The 15,776-nt window shown below is 43.3% G+C and overlaps 1 protein-coding gene across 3 annotated transcripts in view; it reads right to left on the bottom strand.

Moving 5' to 3' along the window:
- The window catches only part of slc4a11 (solute carrier family 4 member 11), a 91,018-nt gene extending 79,050 nt beyond the window's left edge, over positions 1 to 11,968 (bottom strand). The window contains exon 1 of one of the 3 annotated variants that reach the window (XM_027274569.1): positions 11,754 to 11,968. In XM_027274569.1, the coding sequence (XP_027130370.1) occupies positions 11,754 to 11,805 (52 nt within the window). In that variant the 5' untranslated portion in view covers positions 11,806 to 11,968. The remainder of the gene's footprint in view (positions 1 to 11,753) is intronic. The other 2 variants (XM_027274571.1, XM_027274573.1) reach the window with 2 other exon arrangements.
- Positions 11,969 to 15,776: the final 3,808 nt, after the last annotated feature.

Below are 15,776 nucleotides of genomic sequence, written 5' to 3'. Positions count from 1 at the left end.
AGCACAGGGAGGCGTCTGCAGTGACCCTGCGGCTCCTCTGCGGCTCGTCATCACTGGGTGCTATGAGACTGGAGGTGGGAATAGCCTCCAGAAAGCTCACAGCTTGGTGTGTGTGTGTGTTAGTGAGTGATGAATCACCATTTGTGAACCGCCTTAACCACTAAAAAGCAATCAGGTGCACAGAGAGTTTAGCAGTTAGGACCCCCGCCTCTGGAAGCGCATGTAACCCCCTGCTGGCCTGGGATTGAGTCCTGCCAGAACCAGAACCATCCATACTGTGCACGTATCTCTCCCTCTCCCATTTCTCCCGCTGTTTCCATAAATAGCCAGAAAATATAAAGTAAGCGTTTATATGTGAGAGGGTGTAACACTCACACGGCTGCACATGGAAGGCTCCTGCAGTCCTTCATCACTAAAGCAGCTATCAGAGAAACGAACTAATCAACCATTAATCAAAAGCAAGTCATAAAATTAATGAGAAGAATGTAGAATACAGTCAGACAGAGAGCCGGAGCTTCAAACTAAAGTTAGACCTCAGTGTAGAAACATTTAAATGTGAGCAGACAAGGCAGATTATTATCATTATTTCATTTATTTCATTTAATTAGCTCCATTATCTACTGGCCTATGTAAATGAAAAGATACACATGTACTGCAATTAACTCATTTTTTCTATTATCAATAAATCTGGTGATTATTTCATCAACTGTTCGACTGATTCGACTGATCCTAGAAAGGTCCGGCACTCCTCAGGGAGGAGACAAAGATCACAGGTGATCCGCGATACGGCTTCGTCTACTCTGAGGCAATTAATGATCATAATGATGATTTATACATAGAAAACTAAAACATGCACTCGCAGTGTTGTTCCTGCCACTTACAACTTTCAGTGTAACGTAAACCGACTGCAACAAATCAGGAGAATTAGCACTGTCCCGTTTAGACGTGTAACATTCACCAGGATGGCACAAACACCTCCTCATGTCAGCTCTCCACCTCTGTGGCCTGAGCTTTCAATCAGTTTCATCAGGTCAGCTCGCTGCGAGCTCGTCCTCGTTGTTCCTGCAGTCAAATGAAACATGACCGAGGAATGTGAAAGTGCTGCTGCCAGCAGATTACAAACTACAGCTAGAAGTGAAGACTTACCTAAACTTTGGTTTTTAGTGAATGTCGGGACAGGGCTCGGCCTGAATGTGTCACTGGTGGCAATAAAGGAGAAGTTAGTGATTGTTATTGCTGCTGAGTTCATACATGATGAAAACTGGCCTGAGGAAATCTAGGACAGAGATATATGCATCCAAGGTTATTGTCATAATGAGCCAAATCTACAGTACTACTCCATTTATTGATGACTTGAGTAATTTTGCACAATTTTCTAAGAAGCAAAGCAAGATCAGGAGTTTTTTAAGAAGCTGTTGACTAATTCATTTTCATAACTTTGTTACTTTTTGCACAGACAGATCATAAAGTGTTAGTTAGTGTAGGATCTGAAGGTTACAGGTTGGCGAGGCTGCTCCGCTCAGCTGGGGATAAGAGGCAGCAGCAGGCCAGCAGCTGCGACACTTATAAACCAGCAGTACTGGGCAGCTTCGGCTGCTGACTGTTGCAGGATGCAGCAATGGTGGCAGGACGGACAGTGACCGTTATCAGGCTGCAGATAATCAAGTTTAAATGAGCAGTTTGGGTTTGGAGCTGGATGAATACGTGTGTTGTTCTGTGCTCTGTAATCTTCCGTTTGTCAAAAACAGAATAAATCCTGAACTTTAGGTGGCCGTCTTTATGAGCATGGTCCTTCAGCAAACATGATCCCTTTGCTGCGTAGAGACCTGTGGAAATTATGTGATTTAACTGATTTGTAGTCTGGTATTGTGCAGGGCTGTGCTGCTGCAGTGTGTGTGGTGTCCTTTTGTCCTTGTGCCAGATGTCAGGATGCGGTGTACAACTCATTCGGATGCCAACATGCCTCTGCGCCAGTGTGAAGACTTTTCACTCGGTGATTTTAAAGCTGTTTTAAGAAGCCACGGGGCTCCTGAGGTAGCTGCAGTGGAGGAGCATTAACGGTAACACAGCAGAGCAGTAATGATGCACAAACAGCGACAGCTATTGCCTCAATGAGTCATCAATCAGTGAGGGAATCCTGCTCCCTCCTTTTGACTGGGAACAACCTTCATTAGCAGCAGAGTGTGTGTGTGTGTCTATACTGTATACTGTGTGTGTGTGTGTGTGTGTGTGTGCGTGTGTGTGTGTGTGTGTGTGTACACCCCGGTGTCTGCATGTGTAGGCGTCTATCTCGTCTTTCTGTCAATGTGCCTGCGTCTATTTTGTCTTTGCGTTTGTGTGTCTGTAAGCTTGTGTGTGCCTGTCAGTTTCAGTTTACATGTGTGTGCGCACATGTGTGTGCGTGTGTGTGTGTGTGTGTGTGTGTGTGTGTGTGTGTGTGTGTATTGAGAAAAGTCTGTCTTTTTTTTCCTTCAGCGTCGTCTTTGTTGTTGTTGTTGTTGTCTATGCTGTACTCCGCACAGGAAGAGAGAGAGGCACAGTGATCATCATAATAACACTCCGGAATAGAGGAGAAAGGGGAGATGAAGGCAAGGAGGGGAGGAGGAAGGAGAGGAAGAGGAGGAGAAGGAAGAGGAAGAGGAGGAAGAGGAGGAGGAGGAGGAGGAGAAGGAAGAGGAAGAGGAGGAAGAGGAGGAGGAGGATGAGGGGAGCAGCTGGTTCTTGTTACTCTGCTGCCCCCACACATCACTGCAGGAGCTATCAGAATATAGCCTCTCACAATTCCCCTGTATGGGTATGGATGTGTGTGTGTGTGTGTGTGTGTGTGTGTGTGTGTGTGTGTGCGTTTAGTGTCGAGCTGTAAGTATTGCCAAAGGGATGGGGGCATATTTCAGGTCACAAACTAGCTACAGATTTAATTTGGAGAAGAACAACTTGATTATGTTCTCTCAGGCAAAAACGGCTCAGGGAAATTTAACTGCATGACACAGGTGAACACACACATCAGTGCAGGGACGTAACATACGTGTGTGTGTGTGTGTGTGTGTGTGTGTGTGTGTCTTTTATCTAAGGACACTATTTGGGAATAATCCAACTTTTTTCAAACCCGTGTGGCGTTGGCTTCAGTGGCGCTGCAGTCTTGCAGGCTTTCTACGAACAGGTACGCGCTCATGTCATGATAACATGGTTAGTGACATTCCTTCATTGTTAGCGAGACAAACAGAAGTCATAAAACGCCGCACTGACATATGAACAGAGAATAACATTCAAGGCCGACATGACACCACGTGGTTTTTCTGTTTCTAGGAGAACAGTGGCTCTGCACGCCCGTACACTACTTGTTGTTTCCAGGTGAAAATCTTCACATGTAAAACAAACAAAATCTGATTTCTGAACAGTTTGGAAAAAGATGAAAATTCCCATTTAGCACTTTTTCAACAGAAGACGTGACGTGCTTTTATTCCTGAATCTTTCTTTGTGAGGGTAAAGTCATTTCATTTTATTTCAGCCCTCATAAAGAATTACCTCAGAGGATGTTCTAACCTTTTAAGGAAAACACGACATATATTTAATATTGTGATAAACTCTCTTTCTGTGTCACACCGTGGGCAGAAAGCGCAGCATGTTTCTGGTGTTTTATCTTCTGGTGCCAGGCATCTTTGACCTCTGTGACCTTCCATTGTCCTGAAGTTGGCTGCTTCAGCACGCTGAGACAACAGGAAACGCGCTCGCACAGCAGCTCACTTCTACAAACAATTATTGGCAACTTCCTATCACCCTGTTTTTAACTGAAGCTGAGCACGAGTCAACCTACAGACACGAGGCGACCATCGACTGTTTATTATCCATCGTGCCTCAAGTTTTCCAATATTTCCTAACTGGATGATGATATAGTTAATTTGTAGAGTATAACATCATTTACATCTTCTTCTGTGTTGTTTTGCAGAGTGGCAACAGGATGATACTGTGACAACCCGTCAAAGAGTAATTCATTTTCTAGAAAATGTGTTCAGTATCATTAAATTAAATAATTAAAACCAGCCCTATCCGGTTAAGAAGTTCAGCAGACCTCCTCATCTGTGCTTGAAGCTAGAGGCTTCAGGCTACACAGGCAGGTAATGTTGGAGAGACTAGAAAGAGACTGAGCACCAAAACACATTTCCATGCACAATGAGTGCACGGGCAGGTAGCCCGGCCAATCATTTCACTGAGGCTGAATATTATTACAGGCCTGCGGCTGCCTGTGAAGTCAGGCTGGAGACCCACAAAGATCTGCAGGAGAAACACCCACGAGTGTGCAGAGCAGGAGCATTCCTCACACATCTCGATCCAGATCCAGATTTAAAGCAGCCTCTCTTTGCTAAAGGAGAACAGCCGGACATCCATGCCATTACATCTCAGCATAAGGTACTCTAGAATTGATATGATCGCTGACTTTTTGTGCAGGAAGAGGTGAGGTCAGATGAGGCTGAGGCAGCCAGAGCCAGAGTCTGCGCTGGTGAATCTGTTGGGCGAGACATTTACTGAGGTCAGAGGTGTGCCTAAATCTGCCAGCACCAGAGAGGACAGAGATCTCCAGAACTCCACCACTCGGAGACAAATCTACATCTACAAAGAAAAGCTCCATGTAAACCATTCACACTCACATTCAACCCTACGGACAATTTAGAGTCACCAGTTAACCTGTTAAGCTTCTCGTCCCGGATAGGACTAATGCAGACACGGGGAGAACATGCAAACTGCAGCTGAGGTTCCAACCAGGAACCTTCTTGCTGTTTCTGATGAATAAAATCGAGCCTAAGCCTGCAAATCTTATTCACAGACCAGGCAGCATTTTTATTTTTTGTAAGCTTCAACTTGGACTTGTTATTCTTGAAGTCACTGACGACTGAGAAACACTGAGAACAAATGTTAACTGCCATCTGCCATAACTTACCATCTCCATGGTGGAGAGGAGAAGCCGCACCAAACAAACAGACAAAGAGCGAGCTCCATCTGAGCGACATGTAGACACACAGACAGCCAATCACCAGCAAGCTTGGTGCATGCTAACTGGCTCACTGAAGAGATTTTTACTCCTTGAATGACGAAGCATTATTTGCTAACTGTTAGTATCAAAGAAATTCAGTCAGAACAGAAATAAACTGAGGTTCAGTTAGTGCAATAATGCATTGAATAAAAAGACACTGCAGCATTTCTTATTCTCTGTTAATGCGTTAAGCTGACCTCTGAAATACATCAGCATGTGATGTTACCTTTACATAATCATCCTAACACGGAGGAGAATTTAAAGATGATTTCACTTTGCTACAGATGGGTCAGTCCTCCAAACGCCTTACACCCACCTTCACTGGCCACAGACAGGTGAGCACAGTGTGGGAGCATCCTGTCATAAATTACTGCTGTTTGTCTTGGTTAACTTTTTTGTTTGCCGTTCAAATCATGGATGCCAGGGCGGCCTCGAGTTTGATGGAATCAATCCTCACGTGTGCAATAAAAGCCGCGTGCCCCAGCGAAGCACCGCGCAGTAAATCAAACCTGCTCAGCCGCCCGAGAAACCTGCATCACACAACGGCCTGAGAACTGCAATGCAGCGAGCATGGTGGGGAATGTTCAACCCTCATCTAAACGTGCACACACTCTCTGACAGTCATTGGTTCACATGGAGAAACTTCCCCAGATGTGCAACAGTCTTGTTGCTCGAGGGCACGTTACCGATTCCTGTTCACTTTCTCTGCCCGGCTCTTCCCGCAGGCTCTCGCATCTGAATCAGCAACTTTCCAAAGACACTTCTCCAACCTCTCGGCTGGTGCTGCCCCATAAATATTCCTCACAATGTCCAAATAAAAATGTGATAAGAATGGACTTTATTATTCCCCGAGGGGAAACAAAGTAAGCTGACAAACGACAAATAAAAAATGACATTATAGCATAAATGTCTCTTTGATGCAAATGTAAGGTTTCTCTATAATTGTAAAAGTTGGATGATTGCTGATATACAGCCTGCAGATGTGCAGATCAATAATTCACTGTCCTGTGCAGACACAGTAACTATGAGCCTCTGGAGGTTTACATTAAATTCTCATGCTATGAGGCTGAGTGCAGCCGCTCACAGACGGCAATGCAGATGAAGATCTTCCCGATGACTAAGGGTTTCTAGGCACAAGATCTCGAAAATCATTACAAGCACATCCAATAAGATAAATGATGTCGTGCAGGGAGACAGAGACGCCTACACACTGCCCTCTGCTGGAAACTACACAGGCTCAAAACAGGTACACAACTGTAAATTTGACAAATCTATCAAATATATGAACCTTTTTCTTCTACGGACAGAATTCTGAGCAGAACATTTGGGTCTACATCTATTAATAATGGCTGTAAAGTACAGTAAGTCAGCTCAAAGAAACAACAGGCTGCTTTATCTCAATGAGTCTGTCTAATCTTGGATTGGTCAGATACAGCAATGTGTGTGTAGACGCAGCATTGAATAGAAGATAGTGGCCGTGTCCTTTGACCCCCAGTTTCCCCGACATGGTTTCCCTTTTTCAGTGTGATACCCTCCACACACACACACACACACACACACACACACACACACACACCACTCCACAGGAAATGTTTGTTGTCTTTACATTTCCAAAAGCCCTCGCGGGGAAGCGATGCTGACACACACACTTTTAACTTTCAAGTGAGTGAATGGGTCACATCAGCAGCCGGATCATCCTGCCTCCTCTTCCCTCACTGTAAATCACTCTACAACATGTCATGGTGGTCATCTGCCTGCTCGGGTCTATGTTCATGTCAACAATTCAAACTTAATTCAAATTCAATCCTGATATGAAAGTTGACAAACAGACGCTGAAGCCAAAACATTTGTCAAATCTTCCAAAGCGTCTATGAACAGACGCTGTGGACGTTGGTAAGCGGCAGACTGGGTCATATTTCACTCTATCCTCAACATTTTGTCAGAATTATTGTAGATTAATGGTCACGGTAAATCCAATAACACGGCATGTCCTCCTCTACTTTATCTGATGTGTGGTTAAAGAATTCATTTTGAAATCTCTCCCCATCTCTTTTGGAGAAAATTATAATTTCCTGATGTTCATCATTCAGGATCCAGGCTGCAGAAGTGTTTCATTGTATCGGCCAGAAAAAAAAAAAACAGCCTCTTACTCTGTGCTATTAATATTTATGCAAGAGTGCATGTCACTATTATCAAAATTGATTAAGCTGCCTTCCCCTTTGCTTGGAGAGAACTGCTTCTGAAAAAAACAAATGTCACTCTGGAGCGAGCTTTAAAATTCTGTGCAGCCACAGAGCATTAAAGCCGCTGCAATAAACTGCGAAGGGCACCTTGTTGTATTGTGCTCGAGCAGGAAGACAGCAAAGACACAGTTAGTGGACAAACACTGGGTGGGATTTCCTCTCCTCCTGACTGGCTCCTGCCTTGCATTGTCCATTTTCAGATGCAGGCCAAGTTGCCGCTTGCCAAGGAGAATAACAAAATGTGCCTGTCATGAAACCGCAGATAAACACACGCATACAAATTCAAACAGAATGCATGCTTCCGCTCACACGCACACACTCAAACATGAGACCAGACCAGTGGCCGGTTTACCCGTAACCAACACAAACATCGATGCATTAGCTAATGACTCAACATACATCACAAAATAATCTGCAGTGTCCTCCATAGGCCGTAAACATGGAGGGCTGAATCTGTGTCGAATTTACATAATCCAAGGTGGCAACTGAGGATTATTCTCATTGATTATTCTGCCAAGTGTTGATGAATCATTTTGTGCAGAAAAGTTTAAAAAATGTTTCGCAGAGTTCAGGCTGACGTCTTCAAATGTTCTGCCTGACCGTCAGTCCAGAAGAAAGTCGATGATAAACAGTTTGAAATGATACAAAAGCTGCATGTTTGCTTTAAAACTAACTCAAACAATCACGAGTGACGAGTTGCTTCAACTGTGACATAATCCTCTTTTCAGAAGAACGACATGATGATTCCATTTCAGCGTGAAGCTGCTCCTACCACATGTTGTAAAGGTATGTGTGACGTGGTCAGCCCAGTTTGAACCTACATCTCCAACTCCTTCCATCTGCAAATAACCAACAAGTACAATCATCCAATCTCCAAACGTGATGATTTTCAGAAGGATGCTCACGTGCCGACTGCAGCACCTGAACTCTCCTGAAGCAACAAATCATAAAGAGCCAGTGTGATGCCACTGACTGCTGATACACATCAGACTGATTCTGTGAAATCACATTCAAAGCTACTTTACCAAATCACAATGGACTGTTGAATGACTTGTTATTAAGAGGCTGACATTCACTTTTAAAGCCAAGGTGACCTGAGGTGTCACTTACTGCAGGATGCTGCTATCAGCTGTATGTTCTCCCTGTGTGCGGCTCCCTGCTGTGACCTGTCTTGTTTGTCAGTCCATCAGCGAGCCCGTGTGAGCTGACAATAAGTCACAGCGGCTTGTCAAGCAACGCAAATACTCTCCCTGCAACATGGATTGCATGTCGTTATATGTTGTAAATTATAATTCAGTAAACAAACATGTTGAGCAATCTGTCTGCGCCTCTTTGAGCTCCACGTTATGGTTCTTTATGTTGAGTCATACAACATGAAACCTGCCAGCGCGACAGTGAACTTCATCCAGCAAACTGAAACAAGTGTTGGTCAAAACATACGTTTGACCAAAGTGCGTTTGTTAGGGGGAGAGTGGAGCGTGTACTGCAGCTGGACAAAAGAAGCGACAGCAGATAAACGTGTGTGTGTTTAAACTTTAATCTTTTTATTATGCTTATGTCACTTTAACCCAAAGATGTATTTGACTTGGCAAACAAAGCAGGACTGATGGAGCTCAGTGAGGCGCTGATTGATTAATGTCTTTACAGCTGCTTGATTCTCCTGCAGACAGCACTTAATGAATGACACTTAACAAACAATTAACACGTTGAACTGAATTCCCACGTGTCCACGAACGCACCACTGACACCGTTATTCAAGGCAGGCGAGCTGAACTCCAGGTACTCAGAAAAACACTGAATATGCTTTTATATCTTCACACGTTATGAAATCCTGAATACACAGAAGACCTTGAGTTAGCCACTGACTCATTTTTGAACACACTTTTTCCTCCAATGGTTTTTCTTTATTTTTTGTTACGTTCTACTAAGAAACCAAAACCATGAAATGGCACATCGAAAATATTAGATCTCTGATTCTTTGATTCTTCTCTTAGATGAAATCTTTGCACACTTTGTCAAAAAGTAACAAATATGAAGACAAAACATGGAATCATCTGATTTGTCCTTTCGTTGCTAAATAAATAGAATTACTGTTTATTGATTATTTTAATGATCAAATAAGCTGAATTATTTTCTTGATTAATCAATTGTTCAGTTAAAGAAGTTAAAGGATTGAGTGATATCTGTGAAAACAATGAAACACCAGAAAAGGTGCCAACTGAGATTATATAACATATAGTGTCTTCATATGTACTGCCCACTGATTTAAATGTGTTACTTTCTGTGTTATGCTCCTTATGTTGGATGTTTTCAGACGCCCCCATTAAATTTCAAGCAGTTCTATTTTGAGTGAAGGCATGAGACCACCTGTGGGCTGGACTGTGCTCTTCAGTTATACTGGTTTTAATTTATTCTTAGCCTTCATACGGTTTGGTGATTTGTAGTTTAGATTTTCTTTGTTTTGTTCAATGATTTTATTTGTTTCATGCTAACTTTTTCATTTGTTTACTTGTTTGACAGGATGTACATGTTGGAGCCAGATCATCATCAAACAGCTGATCAGCAGATTTAGTTGACTGTTGCCAAGGCAACCAGTTTGTTTTAGACTGAACCTTAAGGCTTGAATGCAGAGTGTTGTAGTCCCCGTGGGAAACACTGAACATTCGTCCATTTCACGTCGTGCACAGAGCGTCAGCACACAAACAGAAAGTGTTAAACAACAGAAAGTCAAAGTTTTTCCAGAAGAACGACATGACGATTACCTTTAAGTGTGAAGTTCTACGCAGGTTATATTGTAATTCCACTTAACGTTGCAGGGTCATGGCTGTTTTCCCCGGAGCGGGTCGACATGTGGAACACGGTGTTAACAGCGTCAGAGATGGAGGCTCGACTCCCCCCGGATCACAACAACACGTACGCAGCTCGGGATGAAAGTGCCCGCCGAACGGCAAATAAAAAAAGAGGTAATCCTGAACGAGGCAGTCACACAATGCACGATGGATGAGGTGTGAAAAAAAAAAGTGCTTGTTTGGGGAAATTCAAGGTCGCAGGAAGAAGCGAGGTTCTGAACTTTGCAAGGATTCAGGATTATAAAGCGTCTGTTTTACAAGCAATTAAAAATCCAAGATAAGGCAGAGGAAGGTTCAGAAGGCTAATAGAGTGTCTTTCAATGACAAGCACCTTGATTTCATTTGAATACAGAGAGTGGCCGTTAAATAAAGACGTCAAAAATCTACAGCATGAAGCAAAACGGAAAACTTCTGAACATTTTACAGGGTTTCTGATACTTTTCATTCTTGTGATGAACTATTTGTTGATCCACAGAGACGTAAAGGCAGCACATCCTAAACCAACACATCTGTAGCTTGTGCTTAACAAAGACTTGAATGATTAACTGAATGTGGAAATTGCGCCTAATCACTTTTCTGGTGACCCGTATTTGATTAATTGACTTATCGTTTTTTCCACTGATTCCTATAACAGCGTGCTTATTAGATTACTCTTTATTATATCTATCATAAGATGTCACAGAGTCAAAAGTCAGTTTGTCGTTTGCACATAATTACATGAATATATTAACTTTCATAGATTCATAGATAAACGTGCTGCTTATCTGTGTAAAACGTGTTTCTTGCTCTGTCAGAATGAGGAGTCACATTTAACACGGCGTTCCTCCTCTTCTTCTTCTAAGCTGTCACTGGATCACAGCCACTGTCTGTGGACTGAACTCTTGTTTCACTGTTTCAGCCTCTCAAAATGTAAATGTGAAGCAAACAGTGGAGAGCATGGACGCTTCACGATGCCACATTTCACTGTTTGTTCGATTTAAAGCTGCGTGTTTACATGCGTGTGCTCGGGCACAGGCCACACTGTTTACCGTGTTATCCATGCATAATGACTTCTTCTGCATTCGCCACACATCCCGACACATCAGAACTAATCTGCAGGACTTACAGTATCTGTGCAGGGACTGCAGGGTGCACAGAGACCTGCAGCAGAACTTCAACATGCCCTGTCATAGAATAAAGTTATCCAGCTTCTTGTCTCATTGTCTGAGTTCAGCAGCGTCTGTCTAACAACAAACTGGATTCTTCAGCTGAGAAATCTGAAGCACAAACACTGTGGAGCTCCATGACGGAGCAGGAGCAGCTCCGTCGTGGAGCAGGAGCAGCTCCGTCATGGAGCTCCACAGCCTCAGCAGTGGAGCTCCATGACGGAGCTGCTTCTGCTCCGTCATGGAGCTCCACTGGATGAAGCTCCACACTGCCTAATTTTCCTCTTTAGTAAATTGGCCCTCCTCTGGTGCAGTGTGTGTGTGTGTGTGTGTGTCCCATTTAATTAAGGAGACTCTCTCTGTCTCCATCTGTCTTTATCTGTGCCTCACACACACACACACACACACACACACACACACACACACACAGTGCTTTAATCATTGTTTTGTGTGACAGTTTGTGTGTGTGTGTGTGTGTGTGTCCTACCTGTGGTGACTGACAGTCCGCTCACCTCTCCATCGTCTCTGACGCGCTTCATGTCCCCGGTGTTACCGACTGTCTCCGGTCACCGGCTGTCCTCTCTCTGTCCAAACGACACGAGTCCAAACGCACGCGCTCACTTTGTTTTTAAAAGAAAACAAAAAGTAACGTGTATGTCAAAGTAACGTGTATGTCATGAAGTAATCAGCAGGTGTTCATGACAGCACGCGCCCAACGAGTGCCCCCAGGAGCGGTGACCCCGCCCACCGACCGCGCGCGCTGCAGGCACGAGACCAGCTGATTTGTCCAAACCGTCACAAAGTGTCCACGGCACGTGACGTCAGCGACAGGTACCGGTCCAATCCGTGACTGAAAGCTGCTCTGACGTCATCCGAATAAAGTTTTCTAGAGTTTTCTAAAGTTTGTTATGAATTTTTATTTATAGTATTTTAGTGTTGTCTTATTTATTATATTACTACTTATTATTATGAGTTATTAAGTAGTATTCATTTGATCTATTTATATACATTTTGAATTGCTTCATATTGTCTTTTTCCATCATGTTCTTAAATCTCATCTCTCTGTTTTTAAAGGTGCAGTATAAATAAAGTGAATATAATAATTATTAATAATAATATTGTTTGATTTGTCACTGTAAGGTTTAACAACAAAACAAATATGAAACTAGTGATGCAGATTTTAATGGACAATACAGAAGAATGGAGTCACAGGTGAACTTCTTTAATGATCATGAATCACGAATCTATAGAAACGTCATGAAGTCATGCTGGTGTTAGAGAAGGAGCTGTGGTAGATCTCCTTCCTCCATGGTGGGAGCAGCAGTCTCAGGCCTCCAGTCTCCTGCAGGAGGTGAGAGGAGCTGTTCATGATGGAGGTCAGCATCACTTCCTCTGTGGAGTCTAGGGGGCAGTCCAGGACAGAGCTGGACCTGCGTCTGTGCAGACGACCACCACAGAGTCAATGCAGGTTTCTACCAGAGTCTCAGTCTGCTCAGAGGAGTCGACACGGTCAAAGATTCACAGACTAACGTTTCATTTTAAAGCAAACAATTAAAATACAGGAAACATCGTTAAAAATATGATAGTACCATTTCTTTTGCAGGTTGGGCTGAACCAGTTCGCTGTACTTTCAGTGCACTGCTCCCACATCATGACCCTGATCAGCCGGTCTCAGGTTGTGATTGTGTTTTTACAGCAAACTATTTGCTCCAGTAGAAACGTTGGCTCCTTTGAGTTAATGATGCTGCTGAACAATATGACCATGCTTGAGGAAATCCTTCGCTCCATGGTGAGCCCAGAGAGGCTGGAGCAGCAATGTTTGTAATGTTGCAGGGTTTGTTTCAGACGCAGATGACTGACCTCACCGATGAACACACAACGCACTTTCTTTCTTTTGTCGGTGCACGATAGGTGACTGCAGAGGACCAGACCTGTTGATATGAAGAGTTAAGTTTAGGCTTAGAAACCAATTTATGTCTGAAACGATACTAAAGTACAACCATGACATGATCCATCTTCAGCTTTTATCCACAGTGTGGGTCACTAACACCTGTCTGCTGCTCATTTTATGATCTTCTATTCAAAATGGACTGAACCATTTCCAAATAATCCAGAGTTACATTAAACAGGTCACAGGGCAGCACTGCTGCAATGCAGATTCTGATGCATTAACCCATCAAGGGTCAGATGTGCAGCAGTGACTTCTCAGCTGTGTCGGTAGCTCTGGATCCTCACAGCCGTGCTTTAGGTCGATTTTCTTCATGACACACATCTTTAGAATACTTTTACAAAAACTGTATCACGTACTACAGATGAAGCTTGTTTCTGTATCTGTAGATGATCACAGCAGTCACACTGAAACTTTCTTATGTTTTCTCACCTTTGTTTTAAAATCTTCCAGCTCCAGCTGTCTCATCTGCCTTAGTAATGACTTCATCAGCTTTTCATCATCTAAAAATAGCGAGCATCAGAGGTGTGGTGTCCACGTGAGACTGAGAGGAACTGATTCATGCCTTCATCTCCAGCAGGGTGCATCGCACTCTTCTTCTTGATCGTCTCCAAAAAGACGACTGCAGCACATTCTGATGCTGCTGCTGCAGCCAGGTTACTGACTGAATGCATTTCAAAGTGCTTATAGCTCACATATAAGCCAGAGGGCAGAATGTTTCTGATATGTTTGAAGAATATAAACCCAGCTGGGCTCTTAGATCTCAGCGAAACAGGTTTTGCGCCTGTAGTCATAAGCAAACACGGTAAAGATACATTCAGCTGTTATATCTGTAGATGTGACACCAAGTATTATTTTATTTTATGGATGATTTTGTTAAAGAGAAGAGACAGAGTGAAACGTCTCAAACTGAAATGTGAACAGACTTTGCATTACTCATAATAAATCATGAGGTTCAGATTCAGTTTAACGTGTTCATACAATTTATTCTTTGTGATCCGACTCCAGATGTGACAGGAAGGAAGAACTGCTTTTAGATTTGTTCACGCCTGATTGGTTTAGATTTGGTGACGCTGTCATTAAAAAAAAAAAAGATAATTGTGACATACAGAACATTTATGTGATTAATGAAACTTGTATTGATAATTTTTTTCATTTTTAAAATATTAGTATTGGCCCCCGGGCATCTGGCCCTGTTTAAAAGGAGTTGGTCCAAACTATGACTACTTTTTTGGACGTGTATTTTGAACTCACACTGTGTGAATTAACGTGAATAATATAAATGATCTAAAATTAAGAACCTGCACTGCCTCATGGGTAATTCAGTTGTGTTCAAAAATGTTCTCACTGTAAGAGATTCACGTGCCTGGAAGCTGATTAAAATGCCTCTTTTCCAGCCTGCAGTGATTCTTCTCATTTCTTGGCCATATCGACGCTTCACATCTCCCCTCCGTGTGTTTCACCTCCTTTCGTTGGAGAGAACCTCCTCCCCTCCCTCCACCTCCTCTGCTTTCCCTAATAAACCAGAGCGAGATTCCTTGGCTGACAGCTGTTCCAGATGGCATTATTACTCCACGGTTTCACAGTCAGCTGGCTCAGGATCCACCACCGGCGGAGGTGGCTGTCCCTCCGCCGAGCCCACACATCAACATCAACACTACCATATGGCAGCGTTATGTAATACTGGATCTGCGGGGTGATATGTTACGGTGATCACCCAATAACTTCTCCTTCGTTCTCTTCATTTTCGTGGCGGTTCAGTTTCACAAAAGCTGGATTCAGGATGCGCTTTGCTTTGTGTGCACATACAGAAACCTGCTGGAGATGACACAGTTCCAGTTCTGAGTTGATTTGGTTGAGATTAAGAAGTTTAAAGCACCCAATGAACAAAATATGATGCATTGTGTCACTGTGTCACTGTCATTGCTCCTCCTGCATGTCTCCACTGTGCCGAGGTACAAACTTGCATCTTTATCCATAGTCAAACGTTTGTCCTATATTTCCTGTTGGTTGTTTAGTTTTCTGAACATTATATCTTTTCTGTAATCTGTGTTTTGCACAACCATGTGAGGAAGAGGATCCTTAATAATGACAGTGATGTGAGTGGCTCCCTCGGCTCTGCAGGTTTTTTGTTTCAGCTCATTGTTTTAGTTTTCTGGCTCAGATTTCTCTGTTCTGGTTGAGTGTTGCTGGTCTCATGGTGAAGTTTCGCAGCTGTTCTGAAGCCATAAACCAGCAGTACACTACCTGCCTAGCACAAATTGAACTTTTTTGGGTTGATGCCAGACTGAATGGAGCCCAGCCTCCAATGCTGTATACAGTTCTCTTTATATATCCATAGTGTCATAAGAGCATGTGCTTGGTGTAGCCTCAAGCAGCAGATGAGTACAGAGGTCTGATGAACCTGAGATGTGTCAAATCTGAGGCGTCAAATTGGTACTTCCCCTTTAAGAGCTCGAAATGTTTCTCAGGAGTTGGTCGAGAACATTCATCCGTCCATTTTCCATAACTGCTTATCCTTATCAGGGTCGTGGGGGGGTTGTTGGAGCAGATCCCAACTGA

The sequence above is a fragment of the Larimichthys crocea genome, chromosome XXIV, assembly GCF_000972845.2.
Source record: "Larimichthys crocea isolate SSNF chromosome XXIV, L_crocea_2.0, whole genome shotgun sequence".
NCBI lineage: Eukaryota > Metazoa > Chordata > Actinopteri > Sciaenidae > Larimichthys > Larimichthys crocea.
The sequence above is the reverse complement of the archived record's forward strand: the minus strand, read 5'-3'. Positions and strand labels throughout refer to the sequence as shown.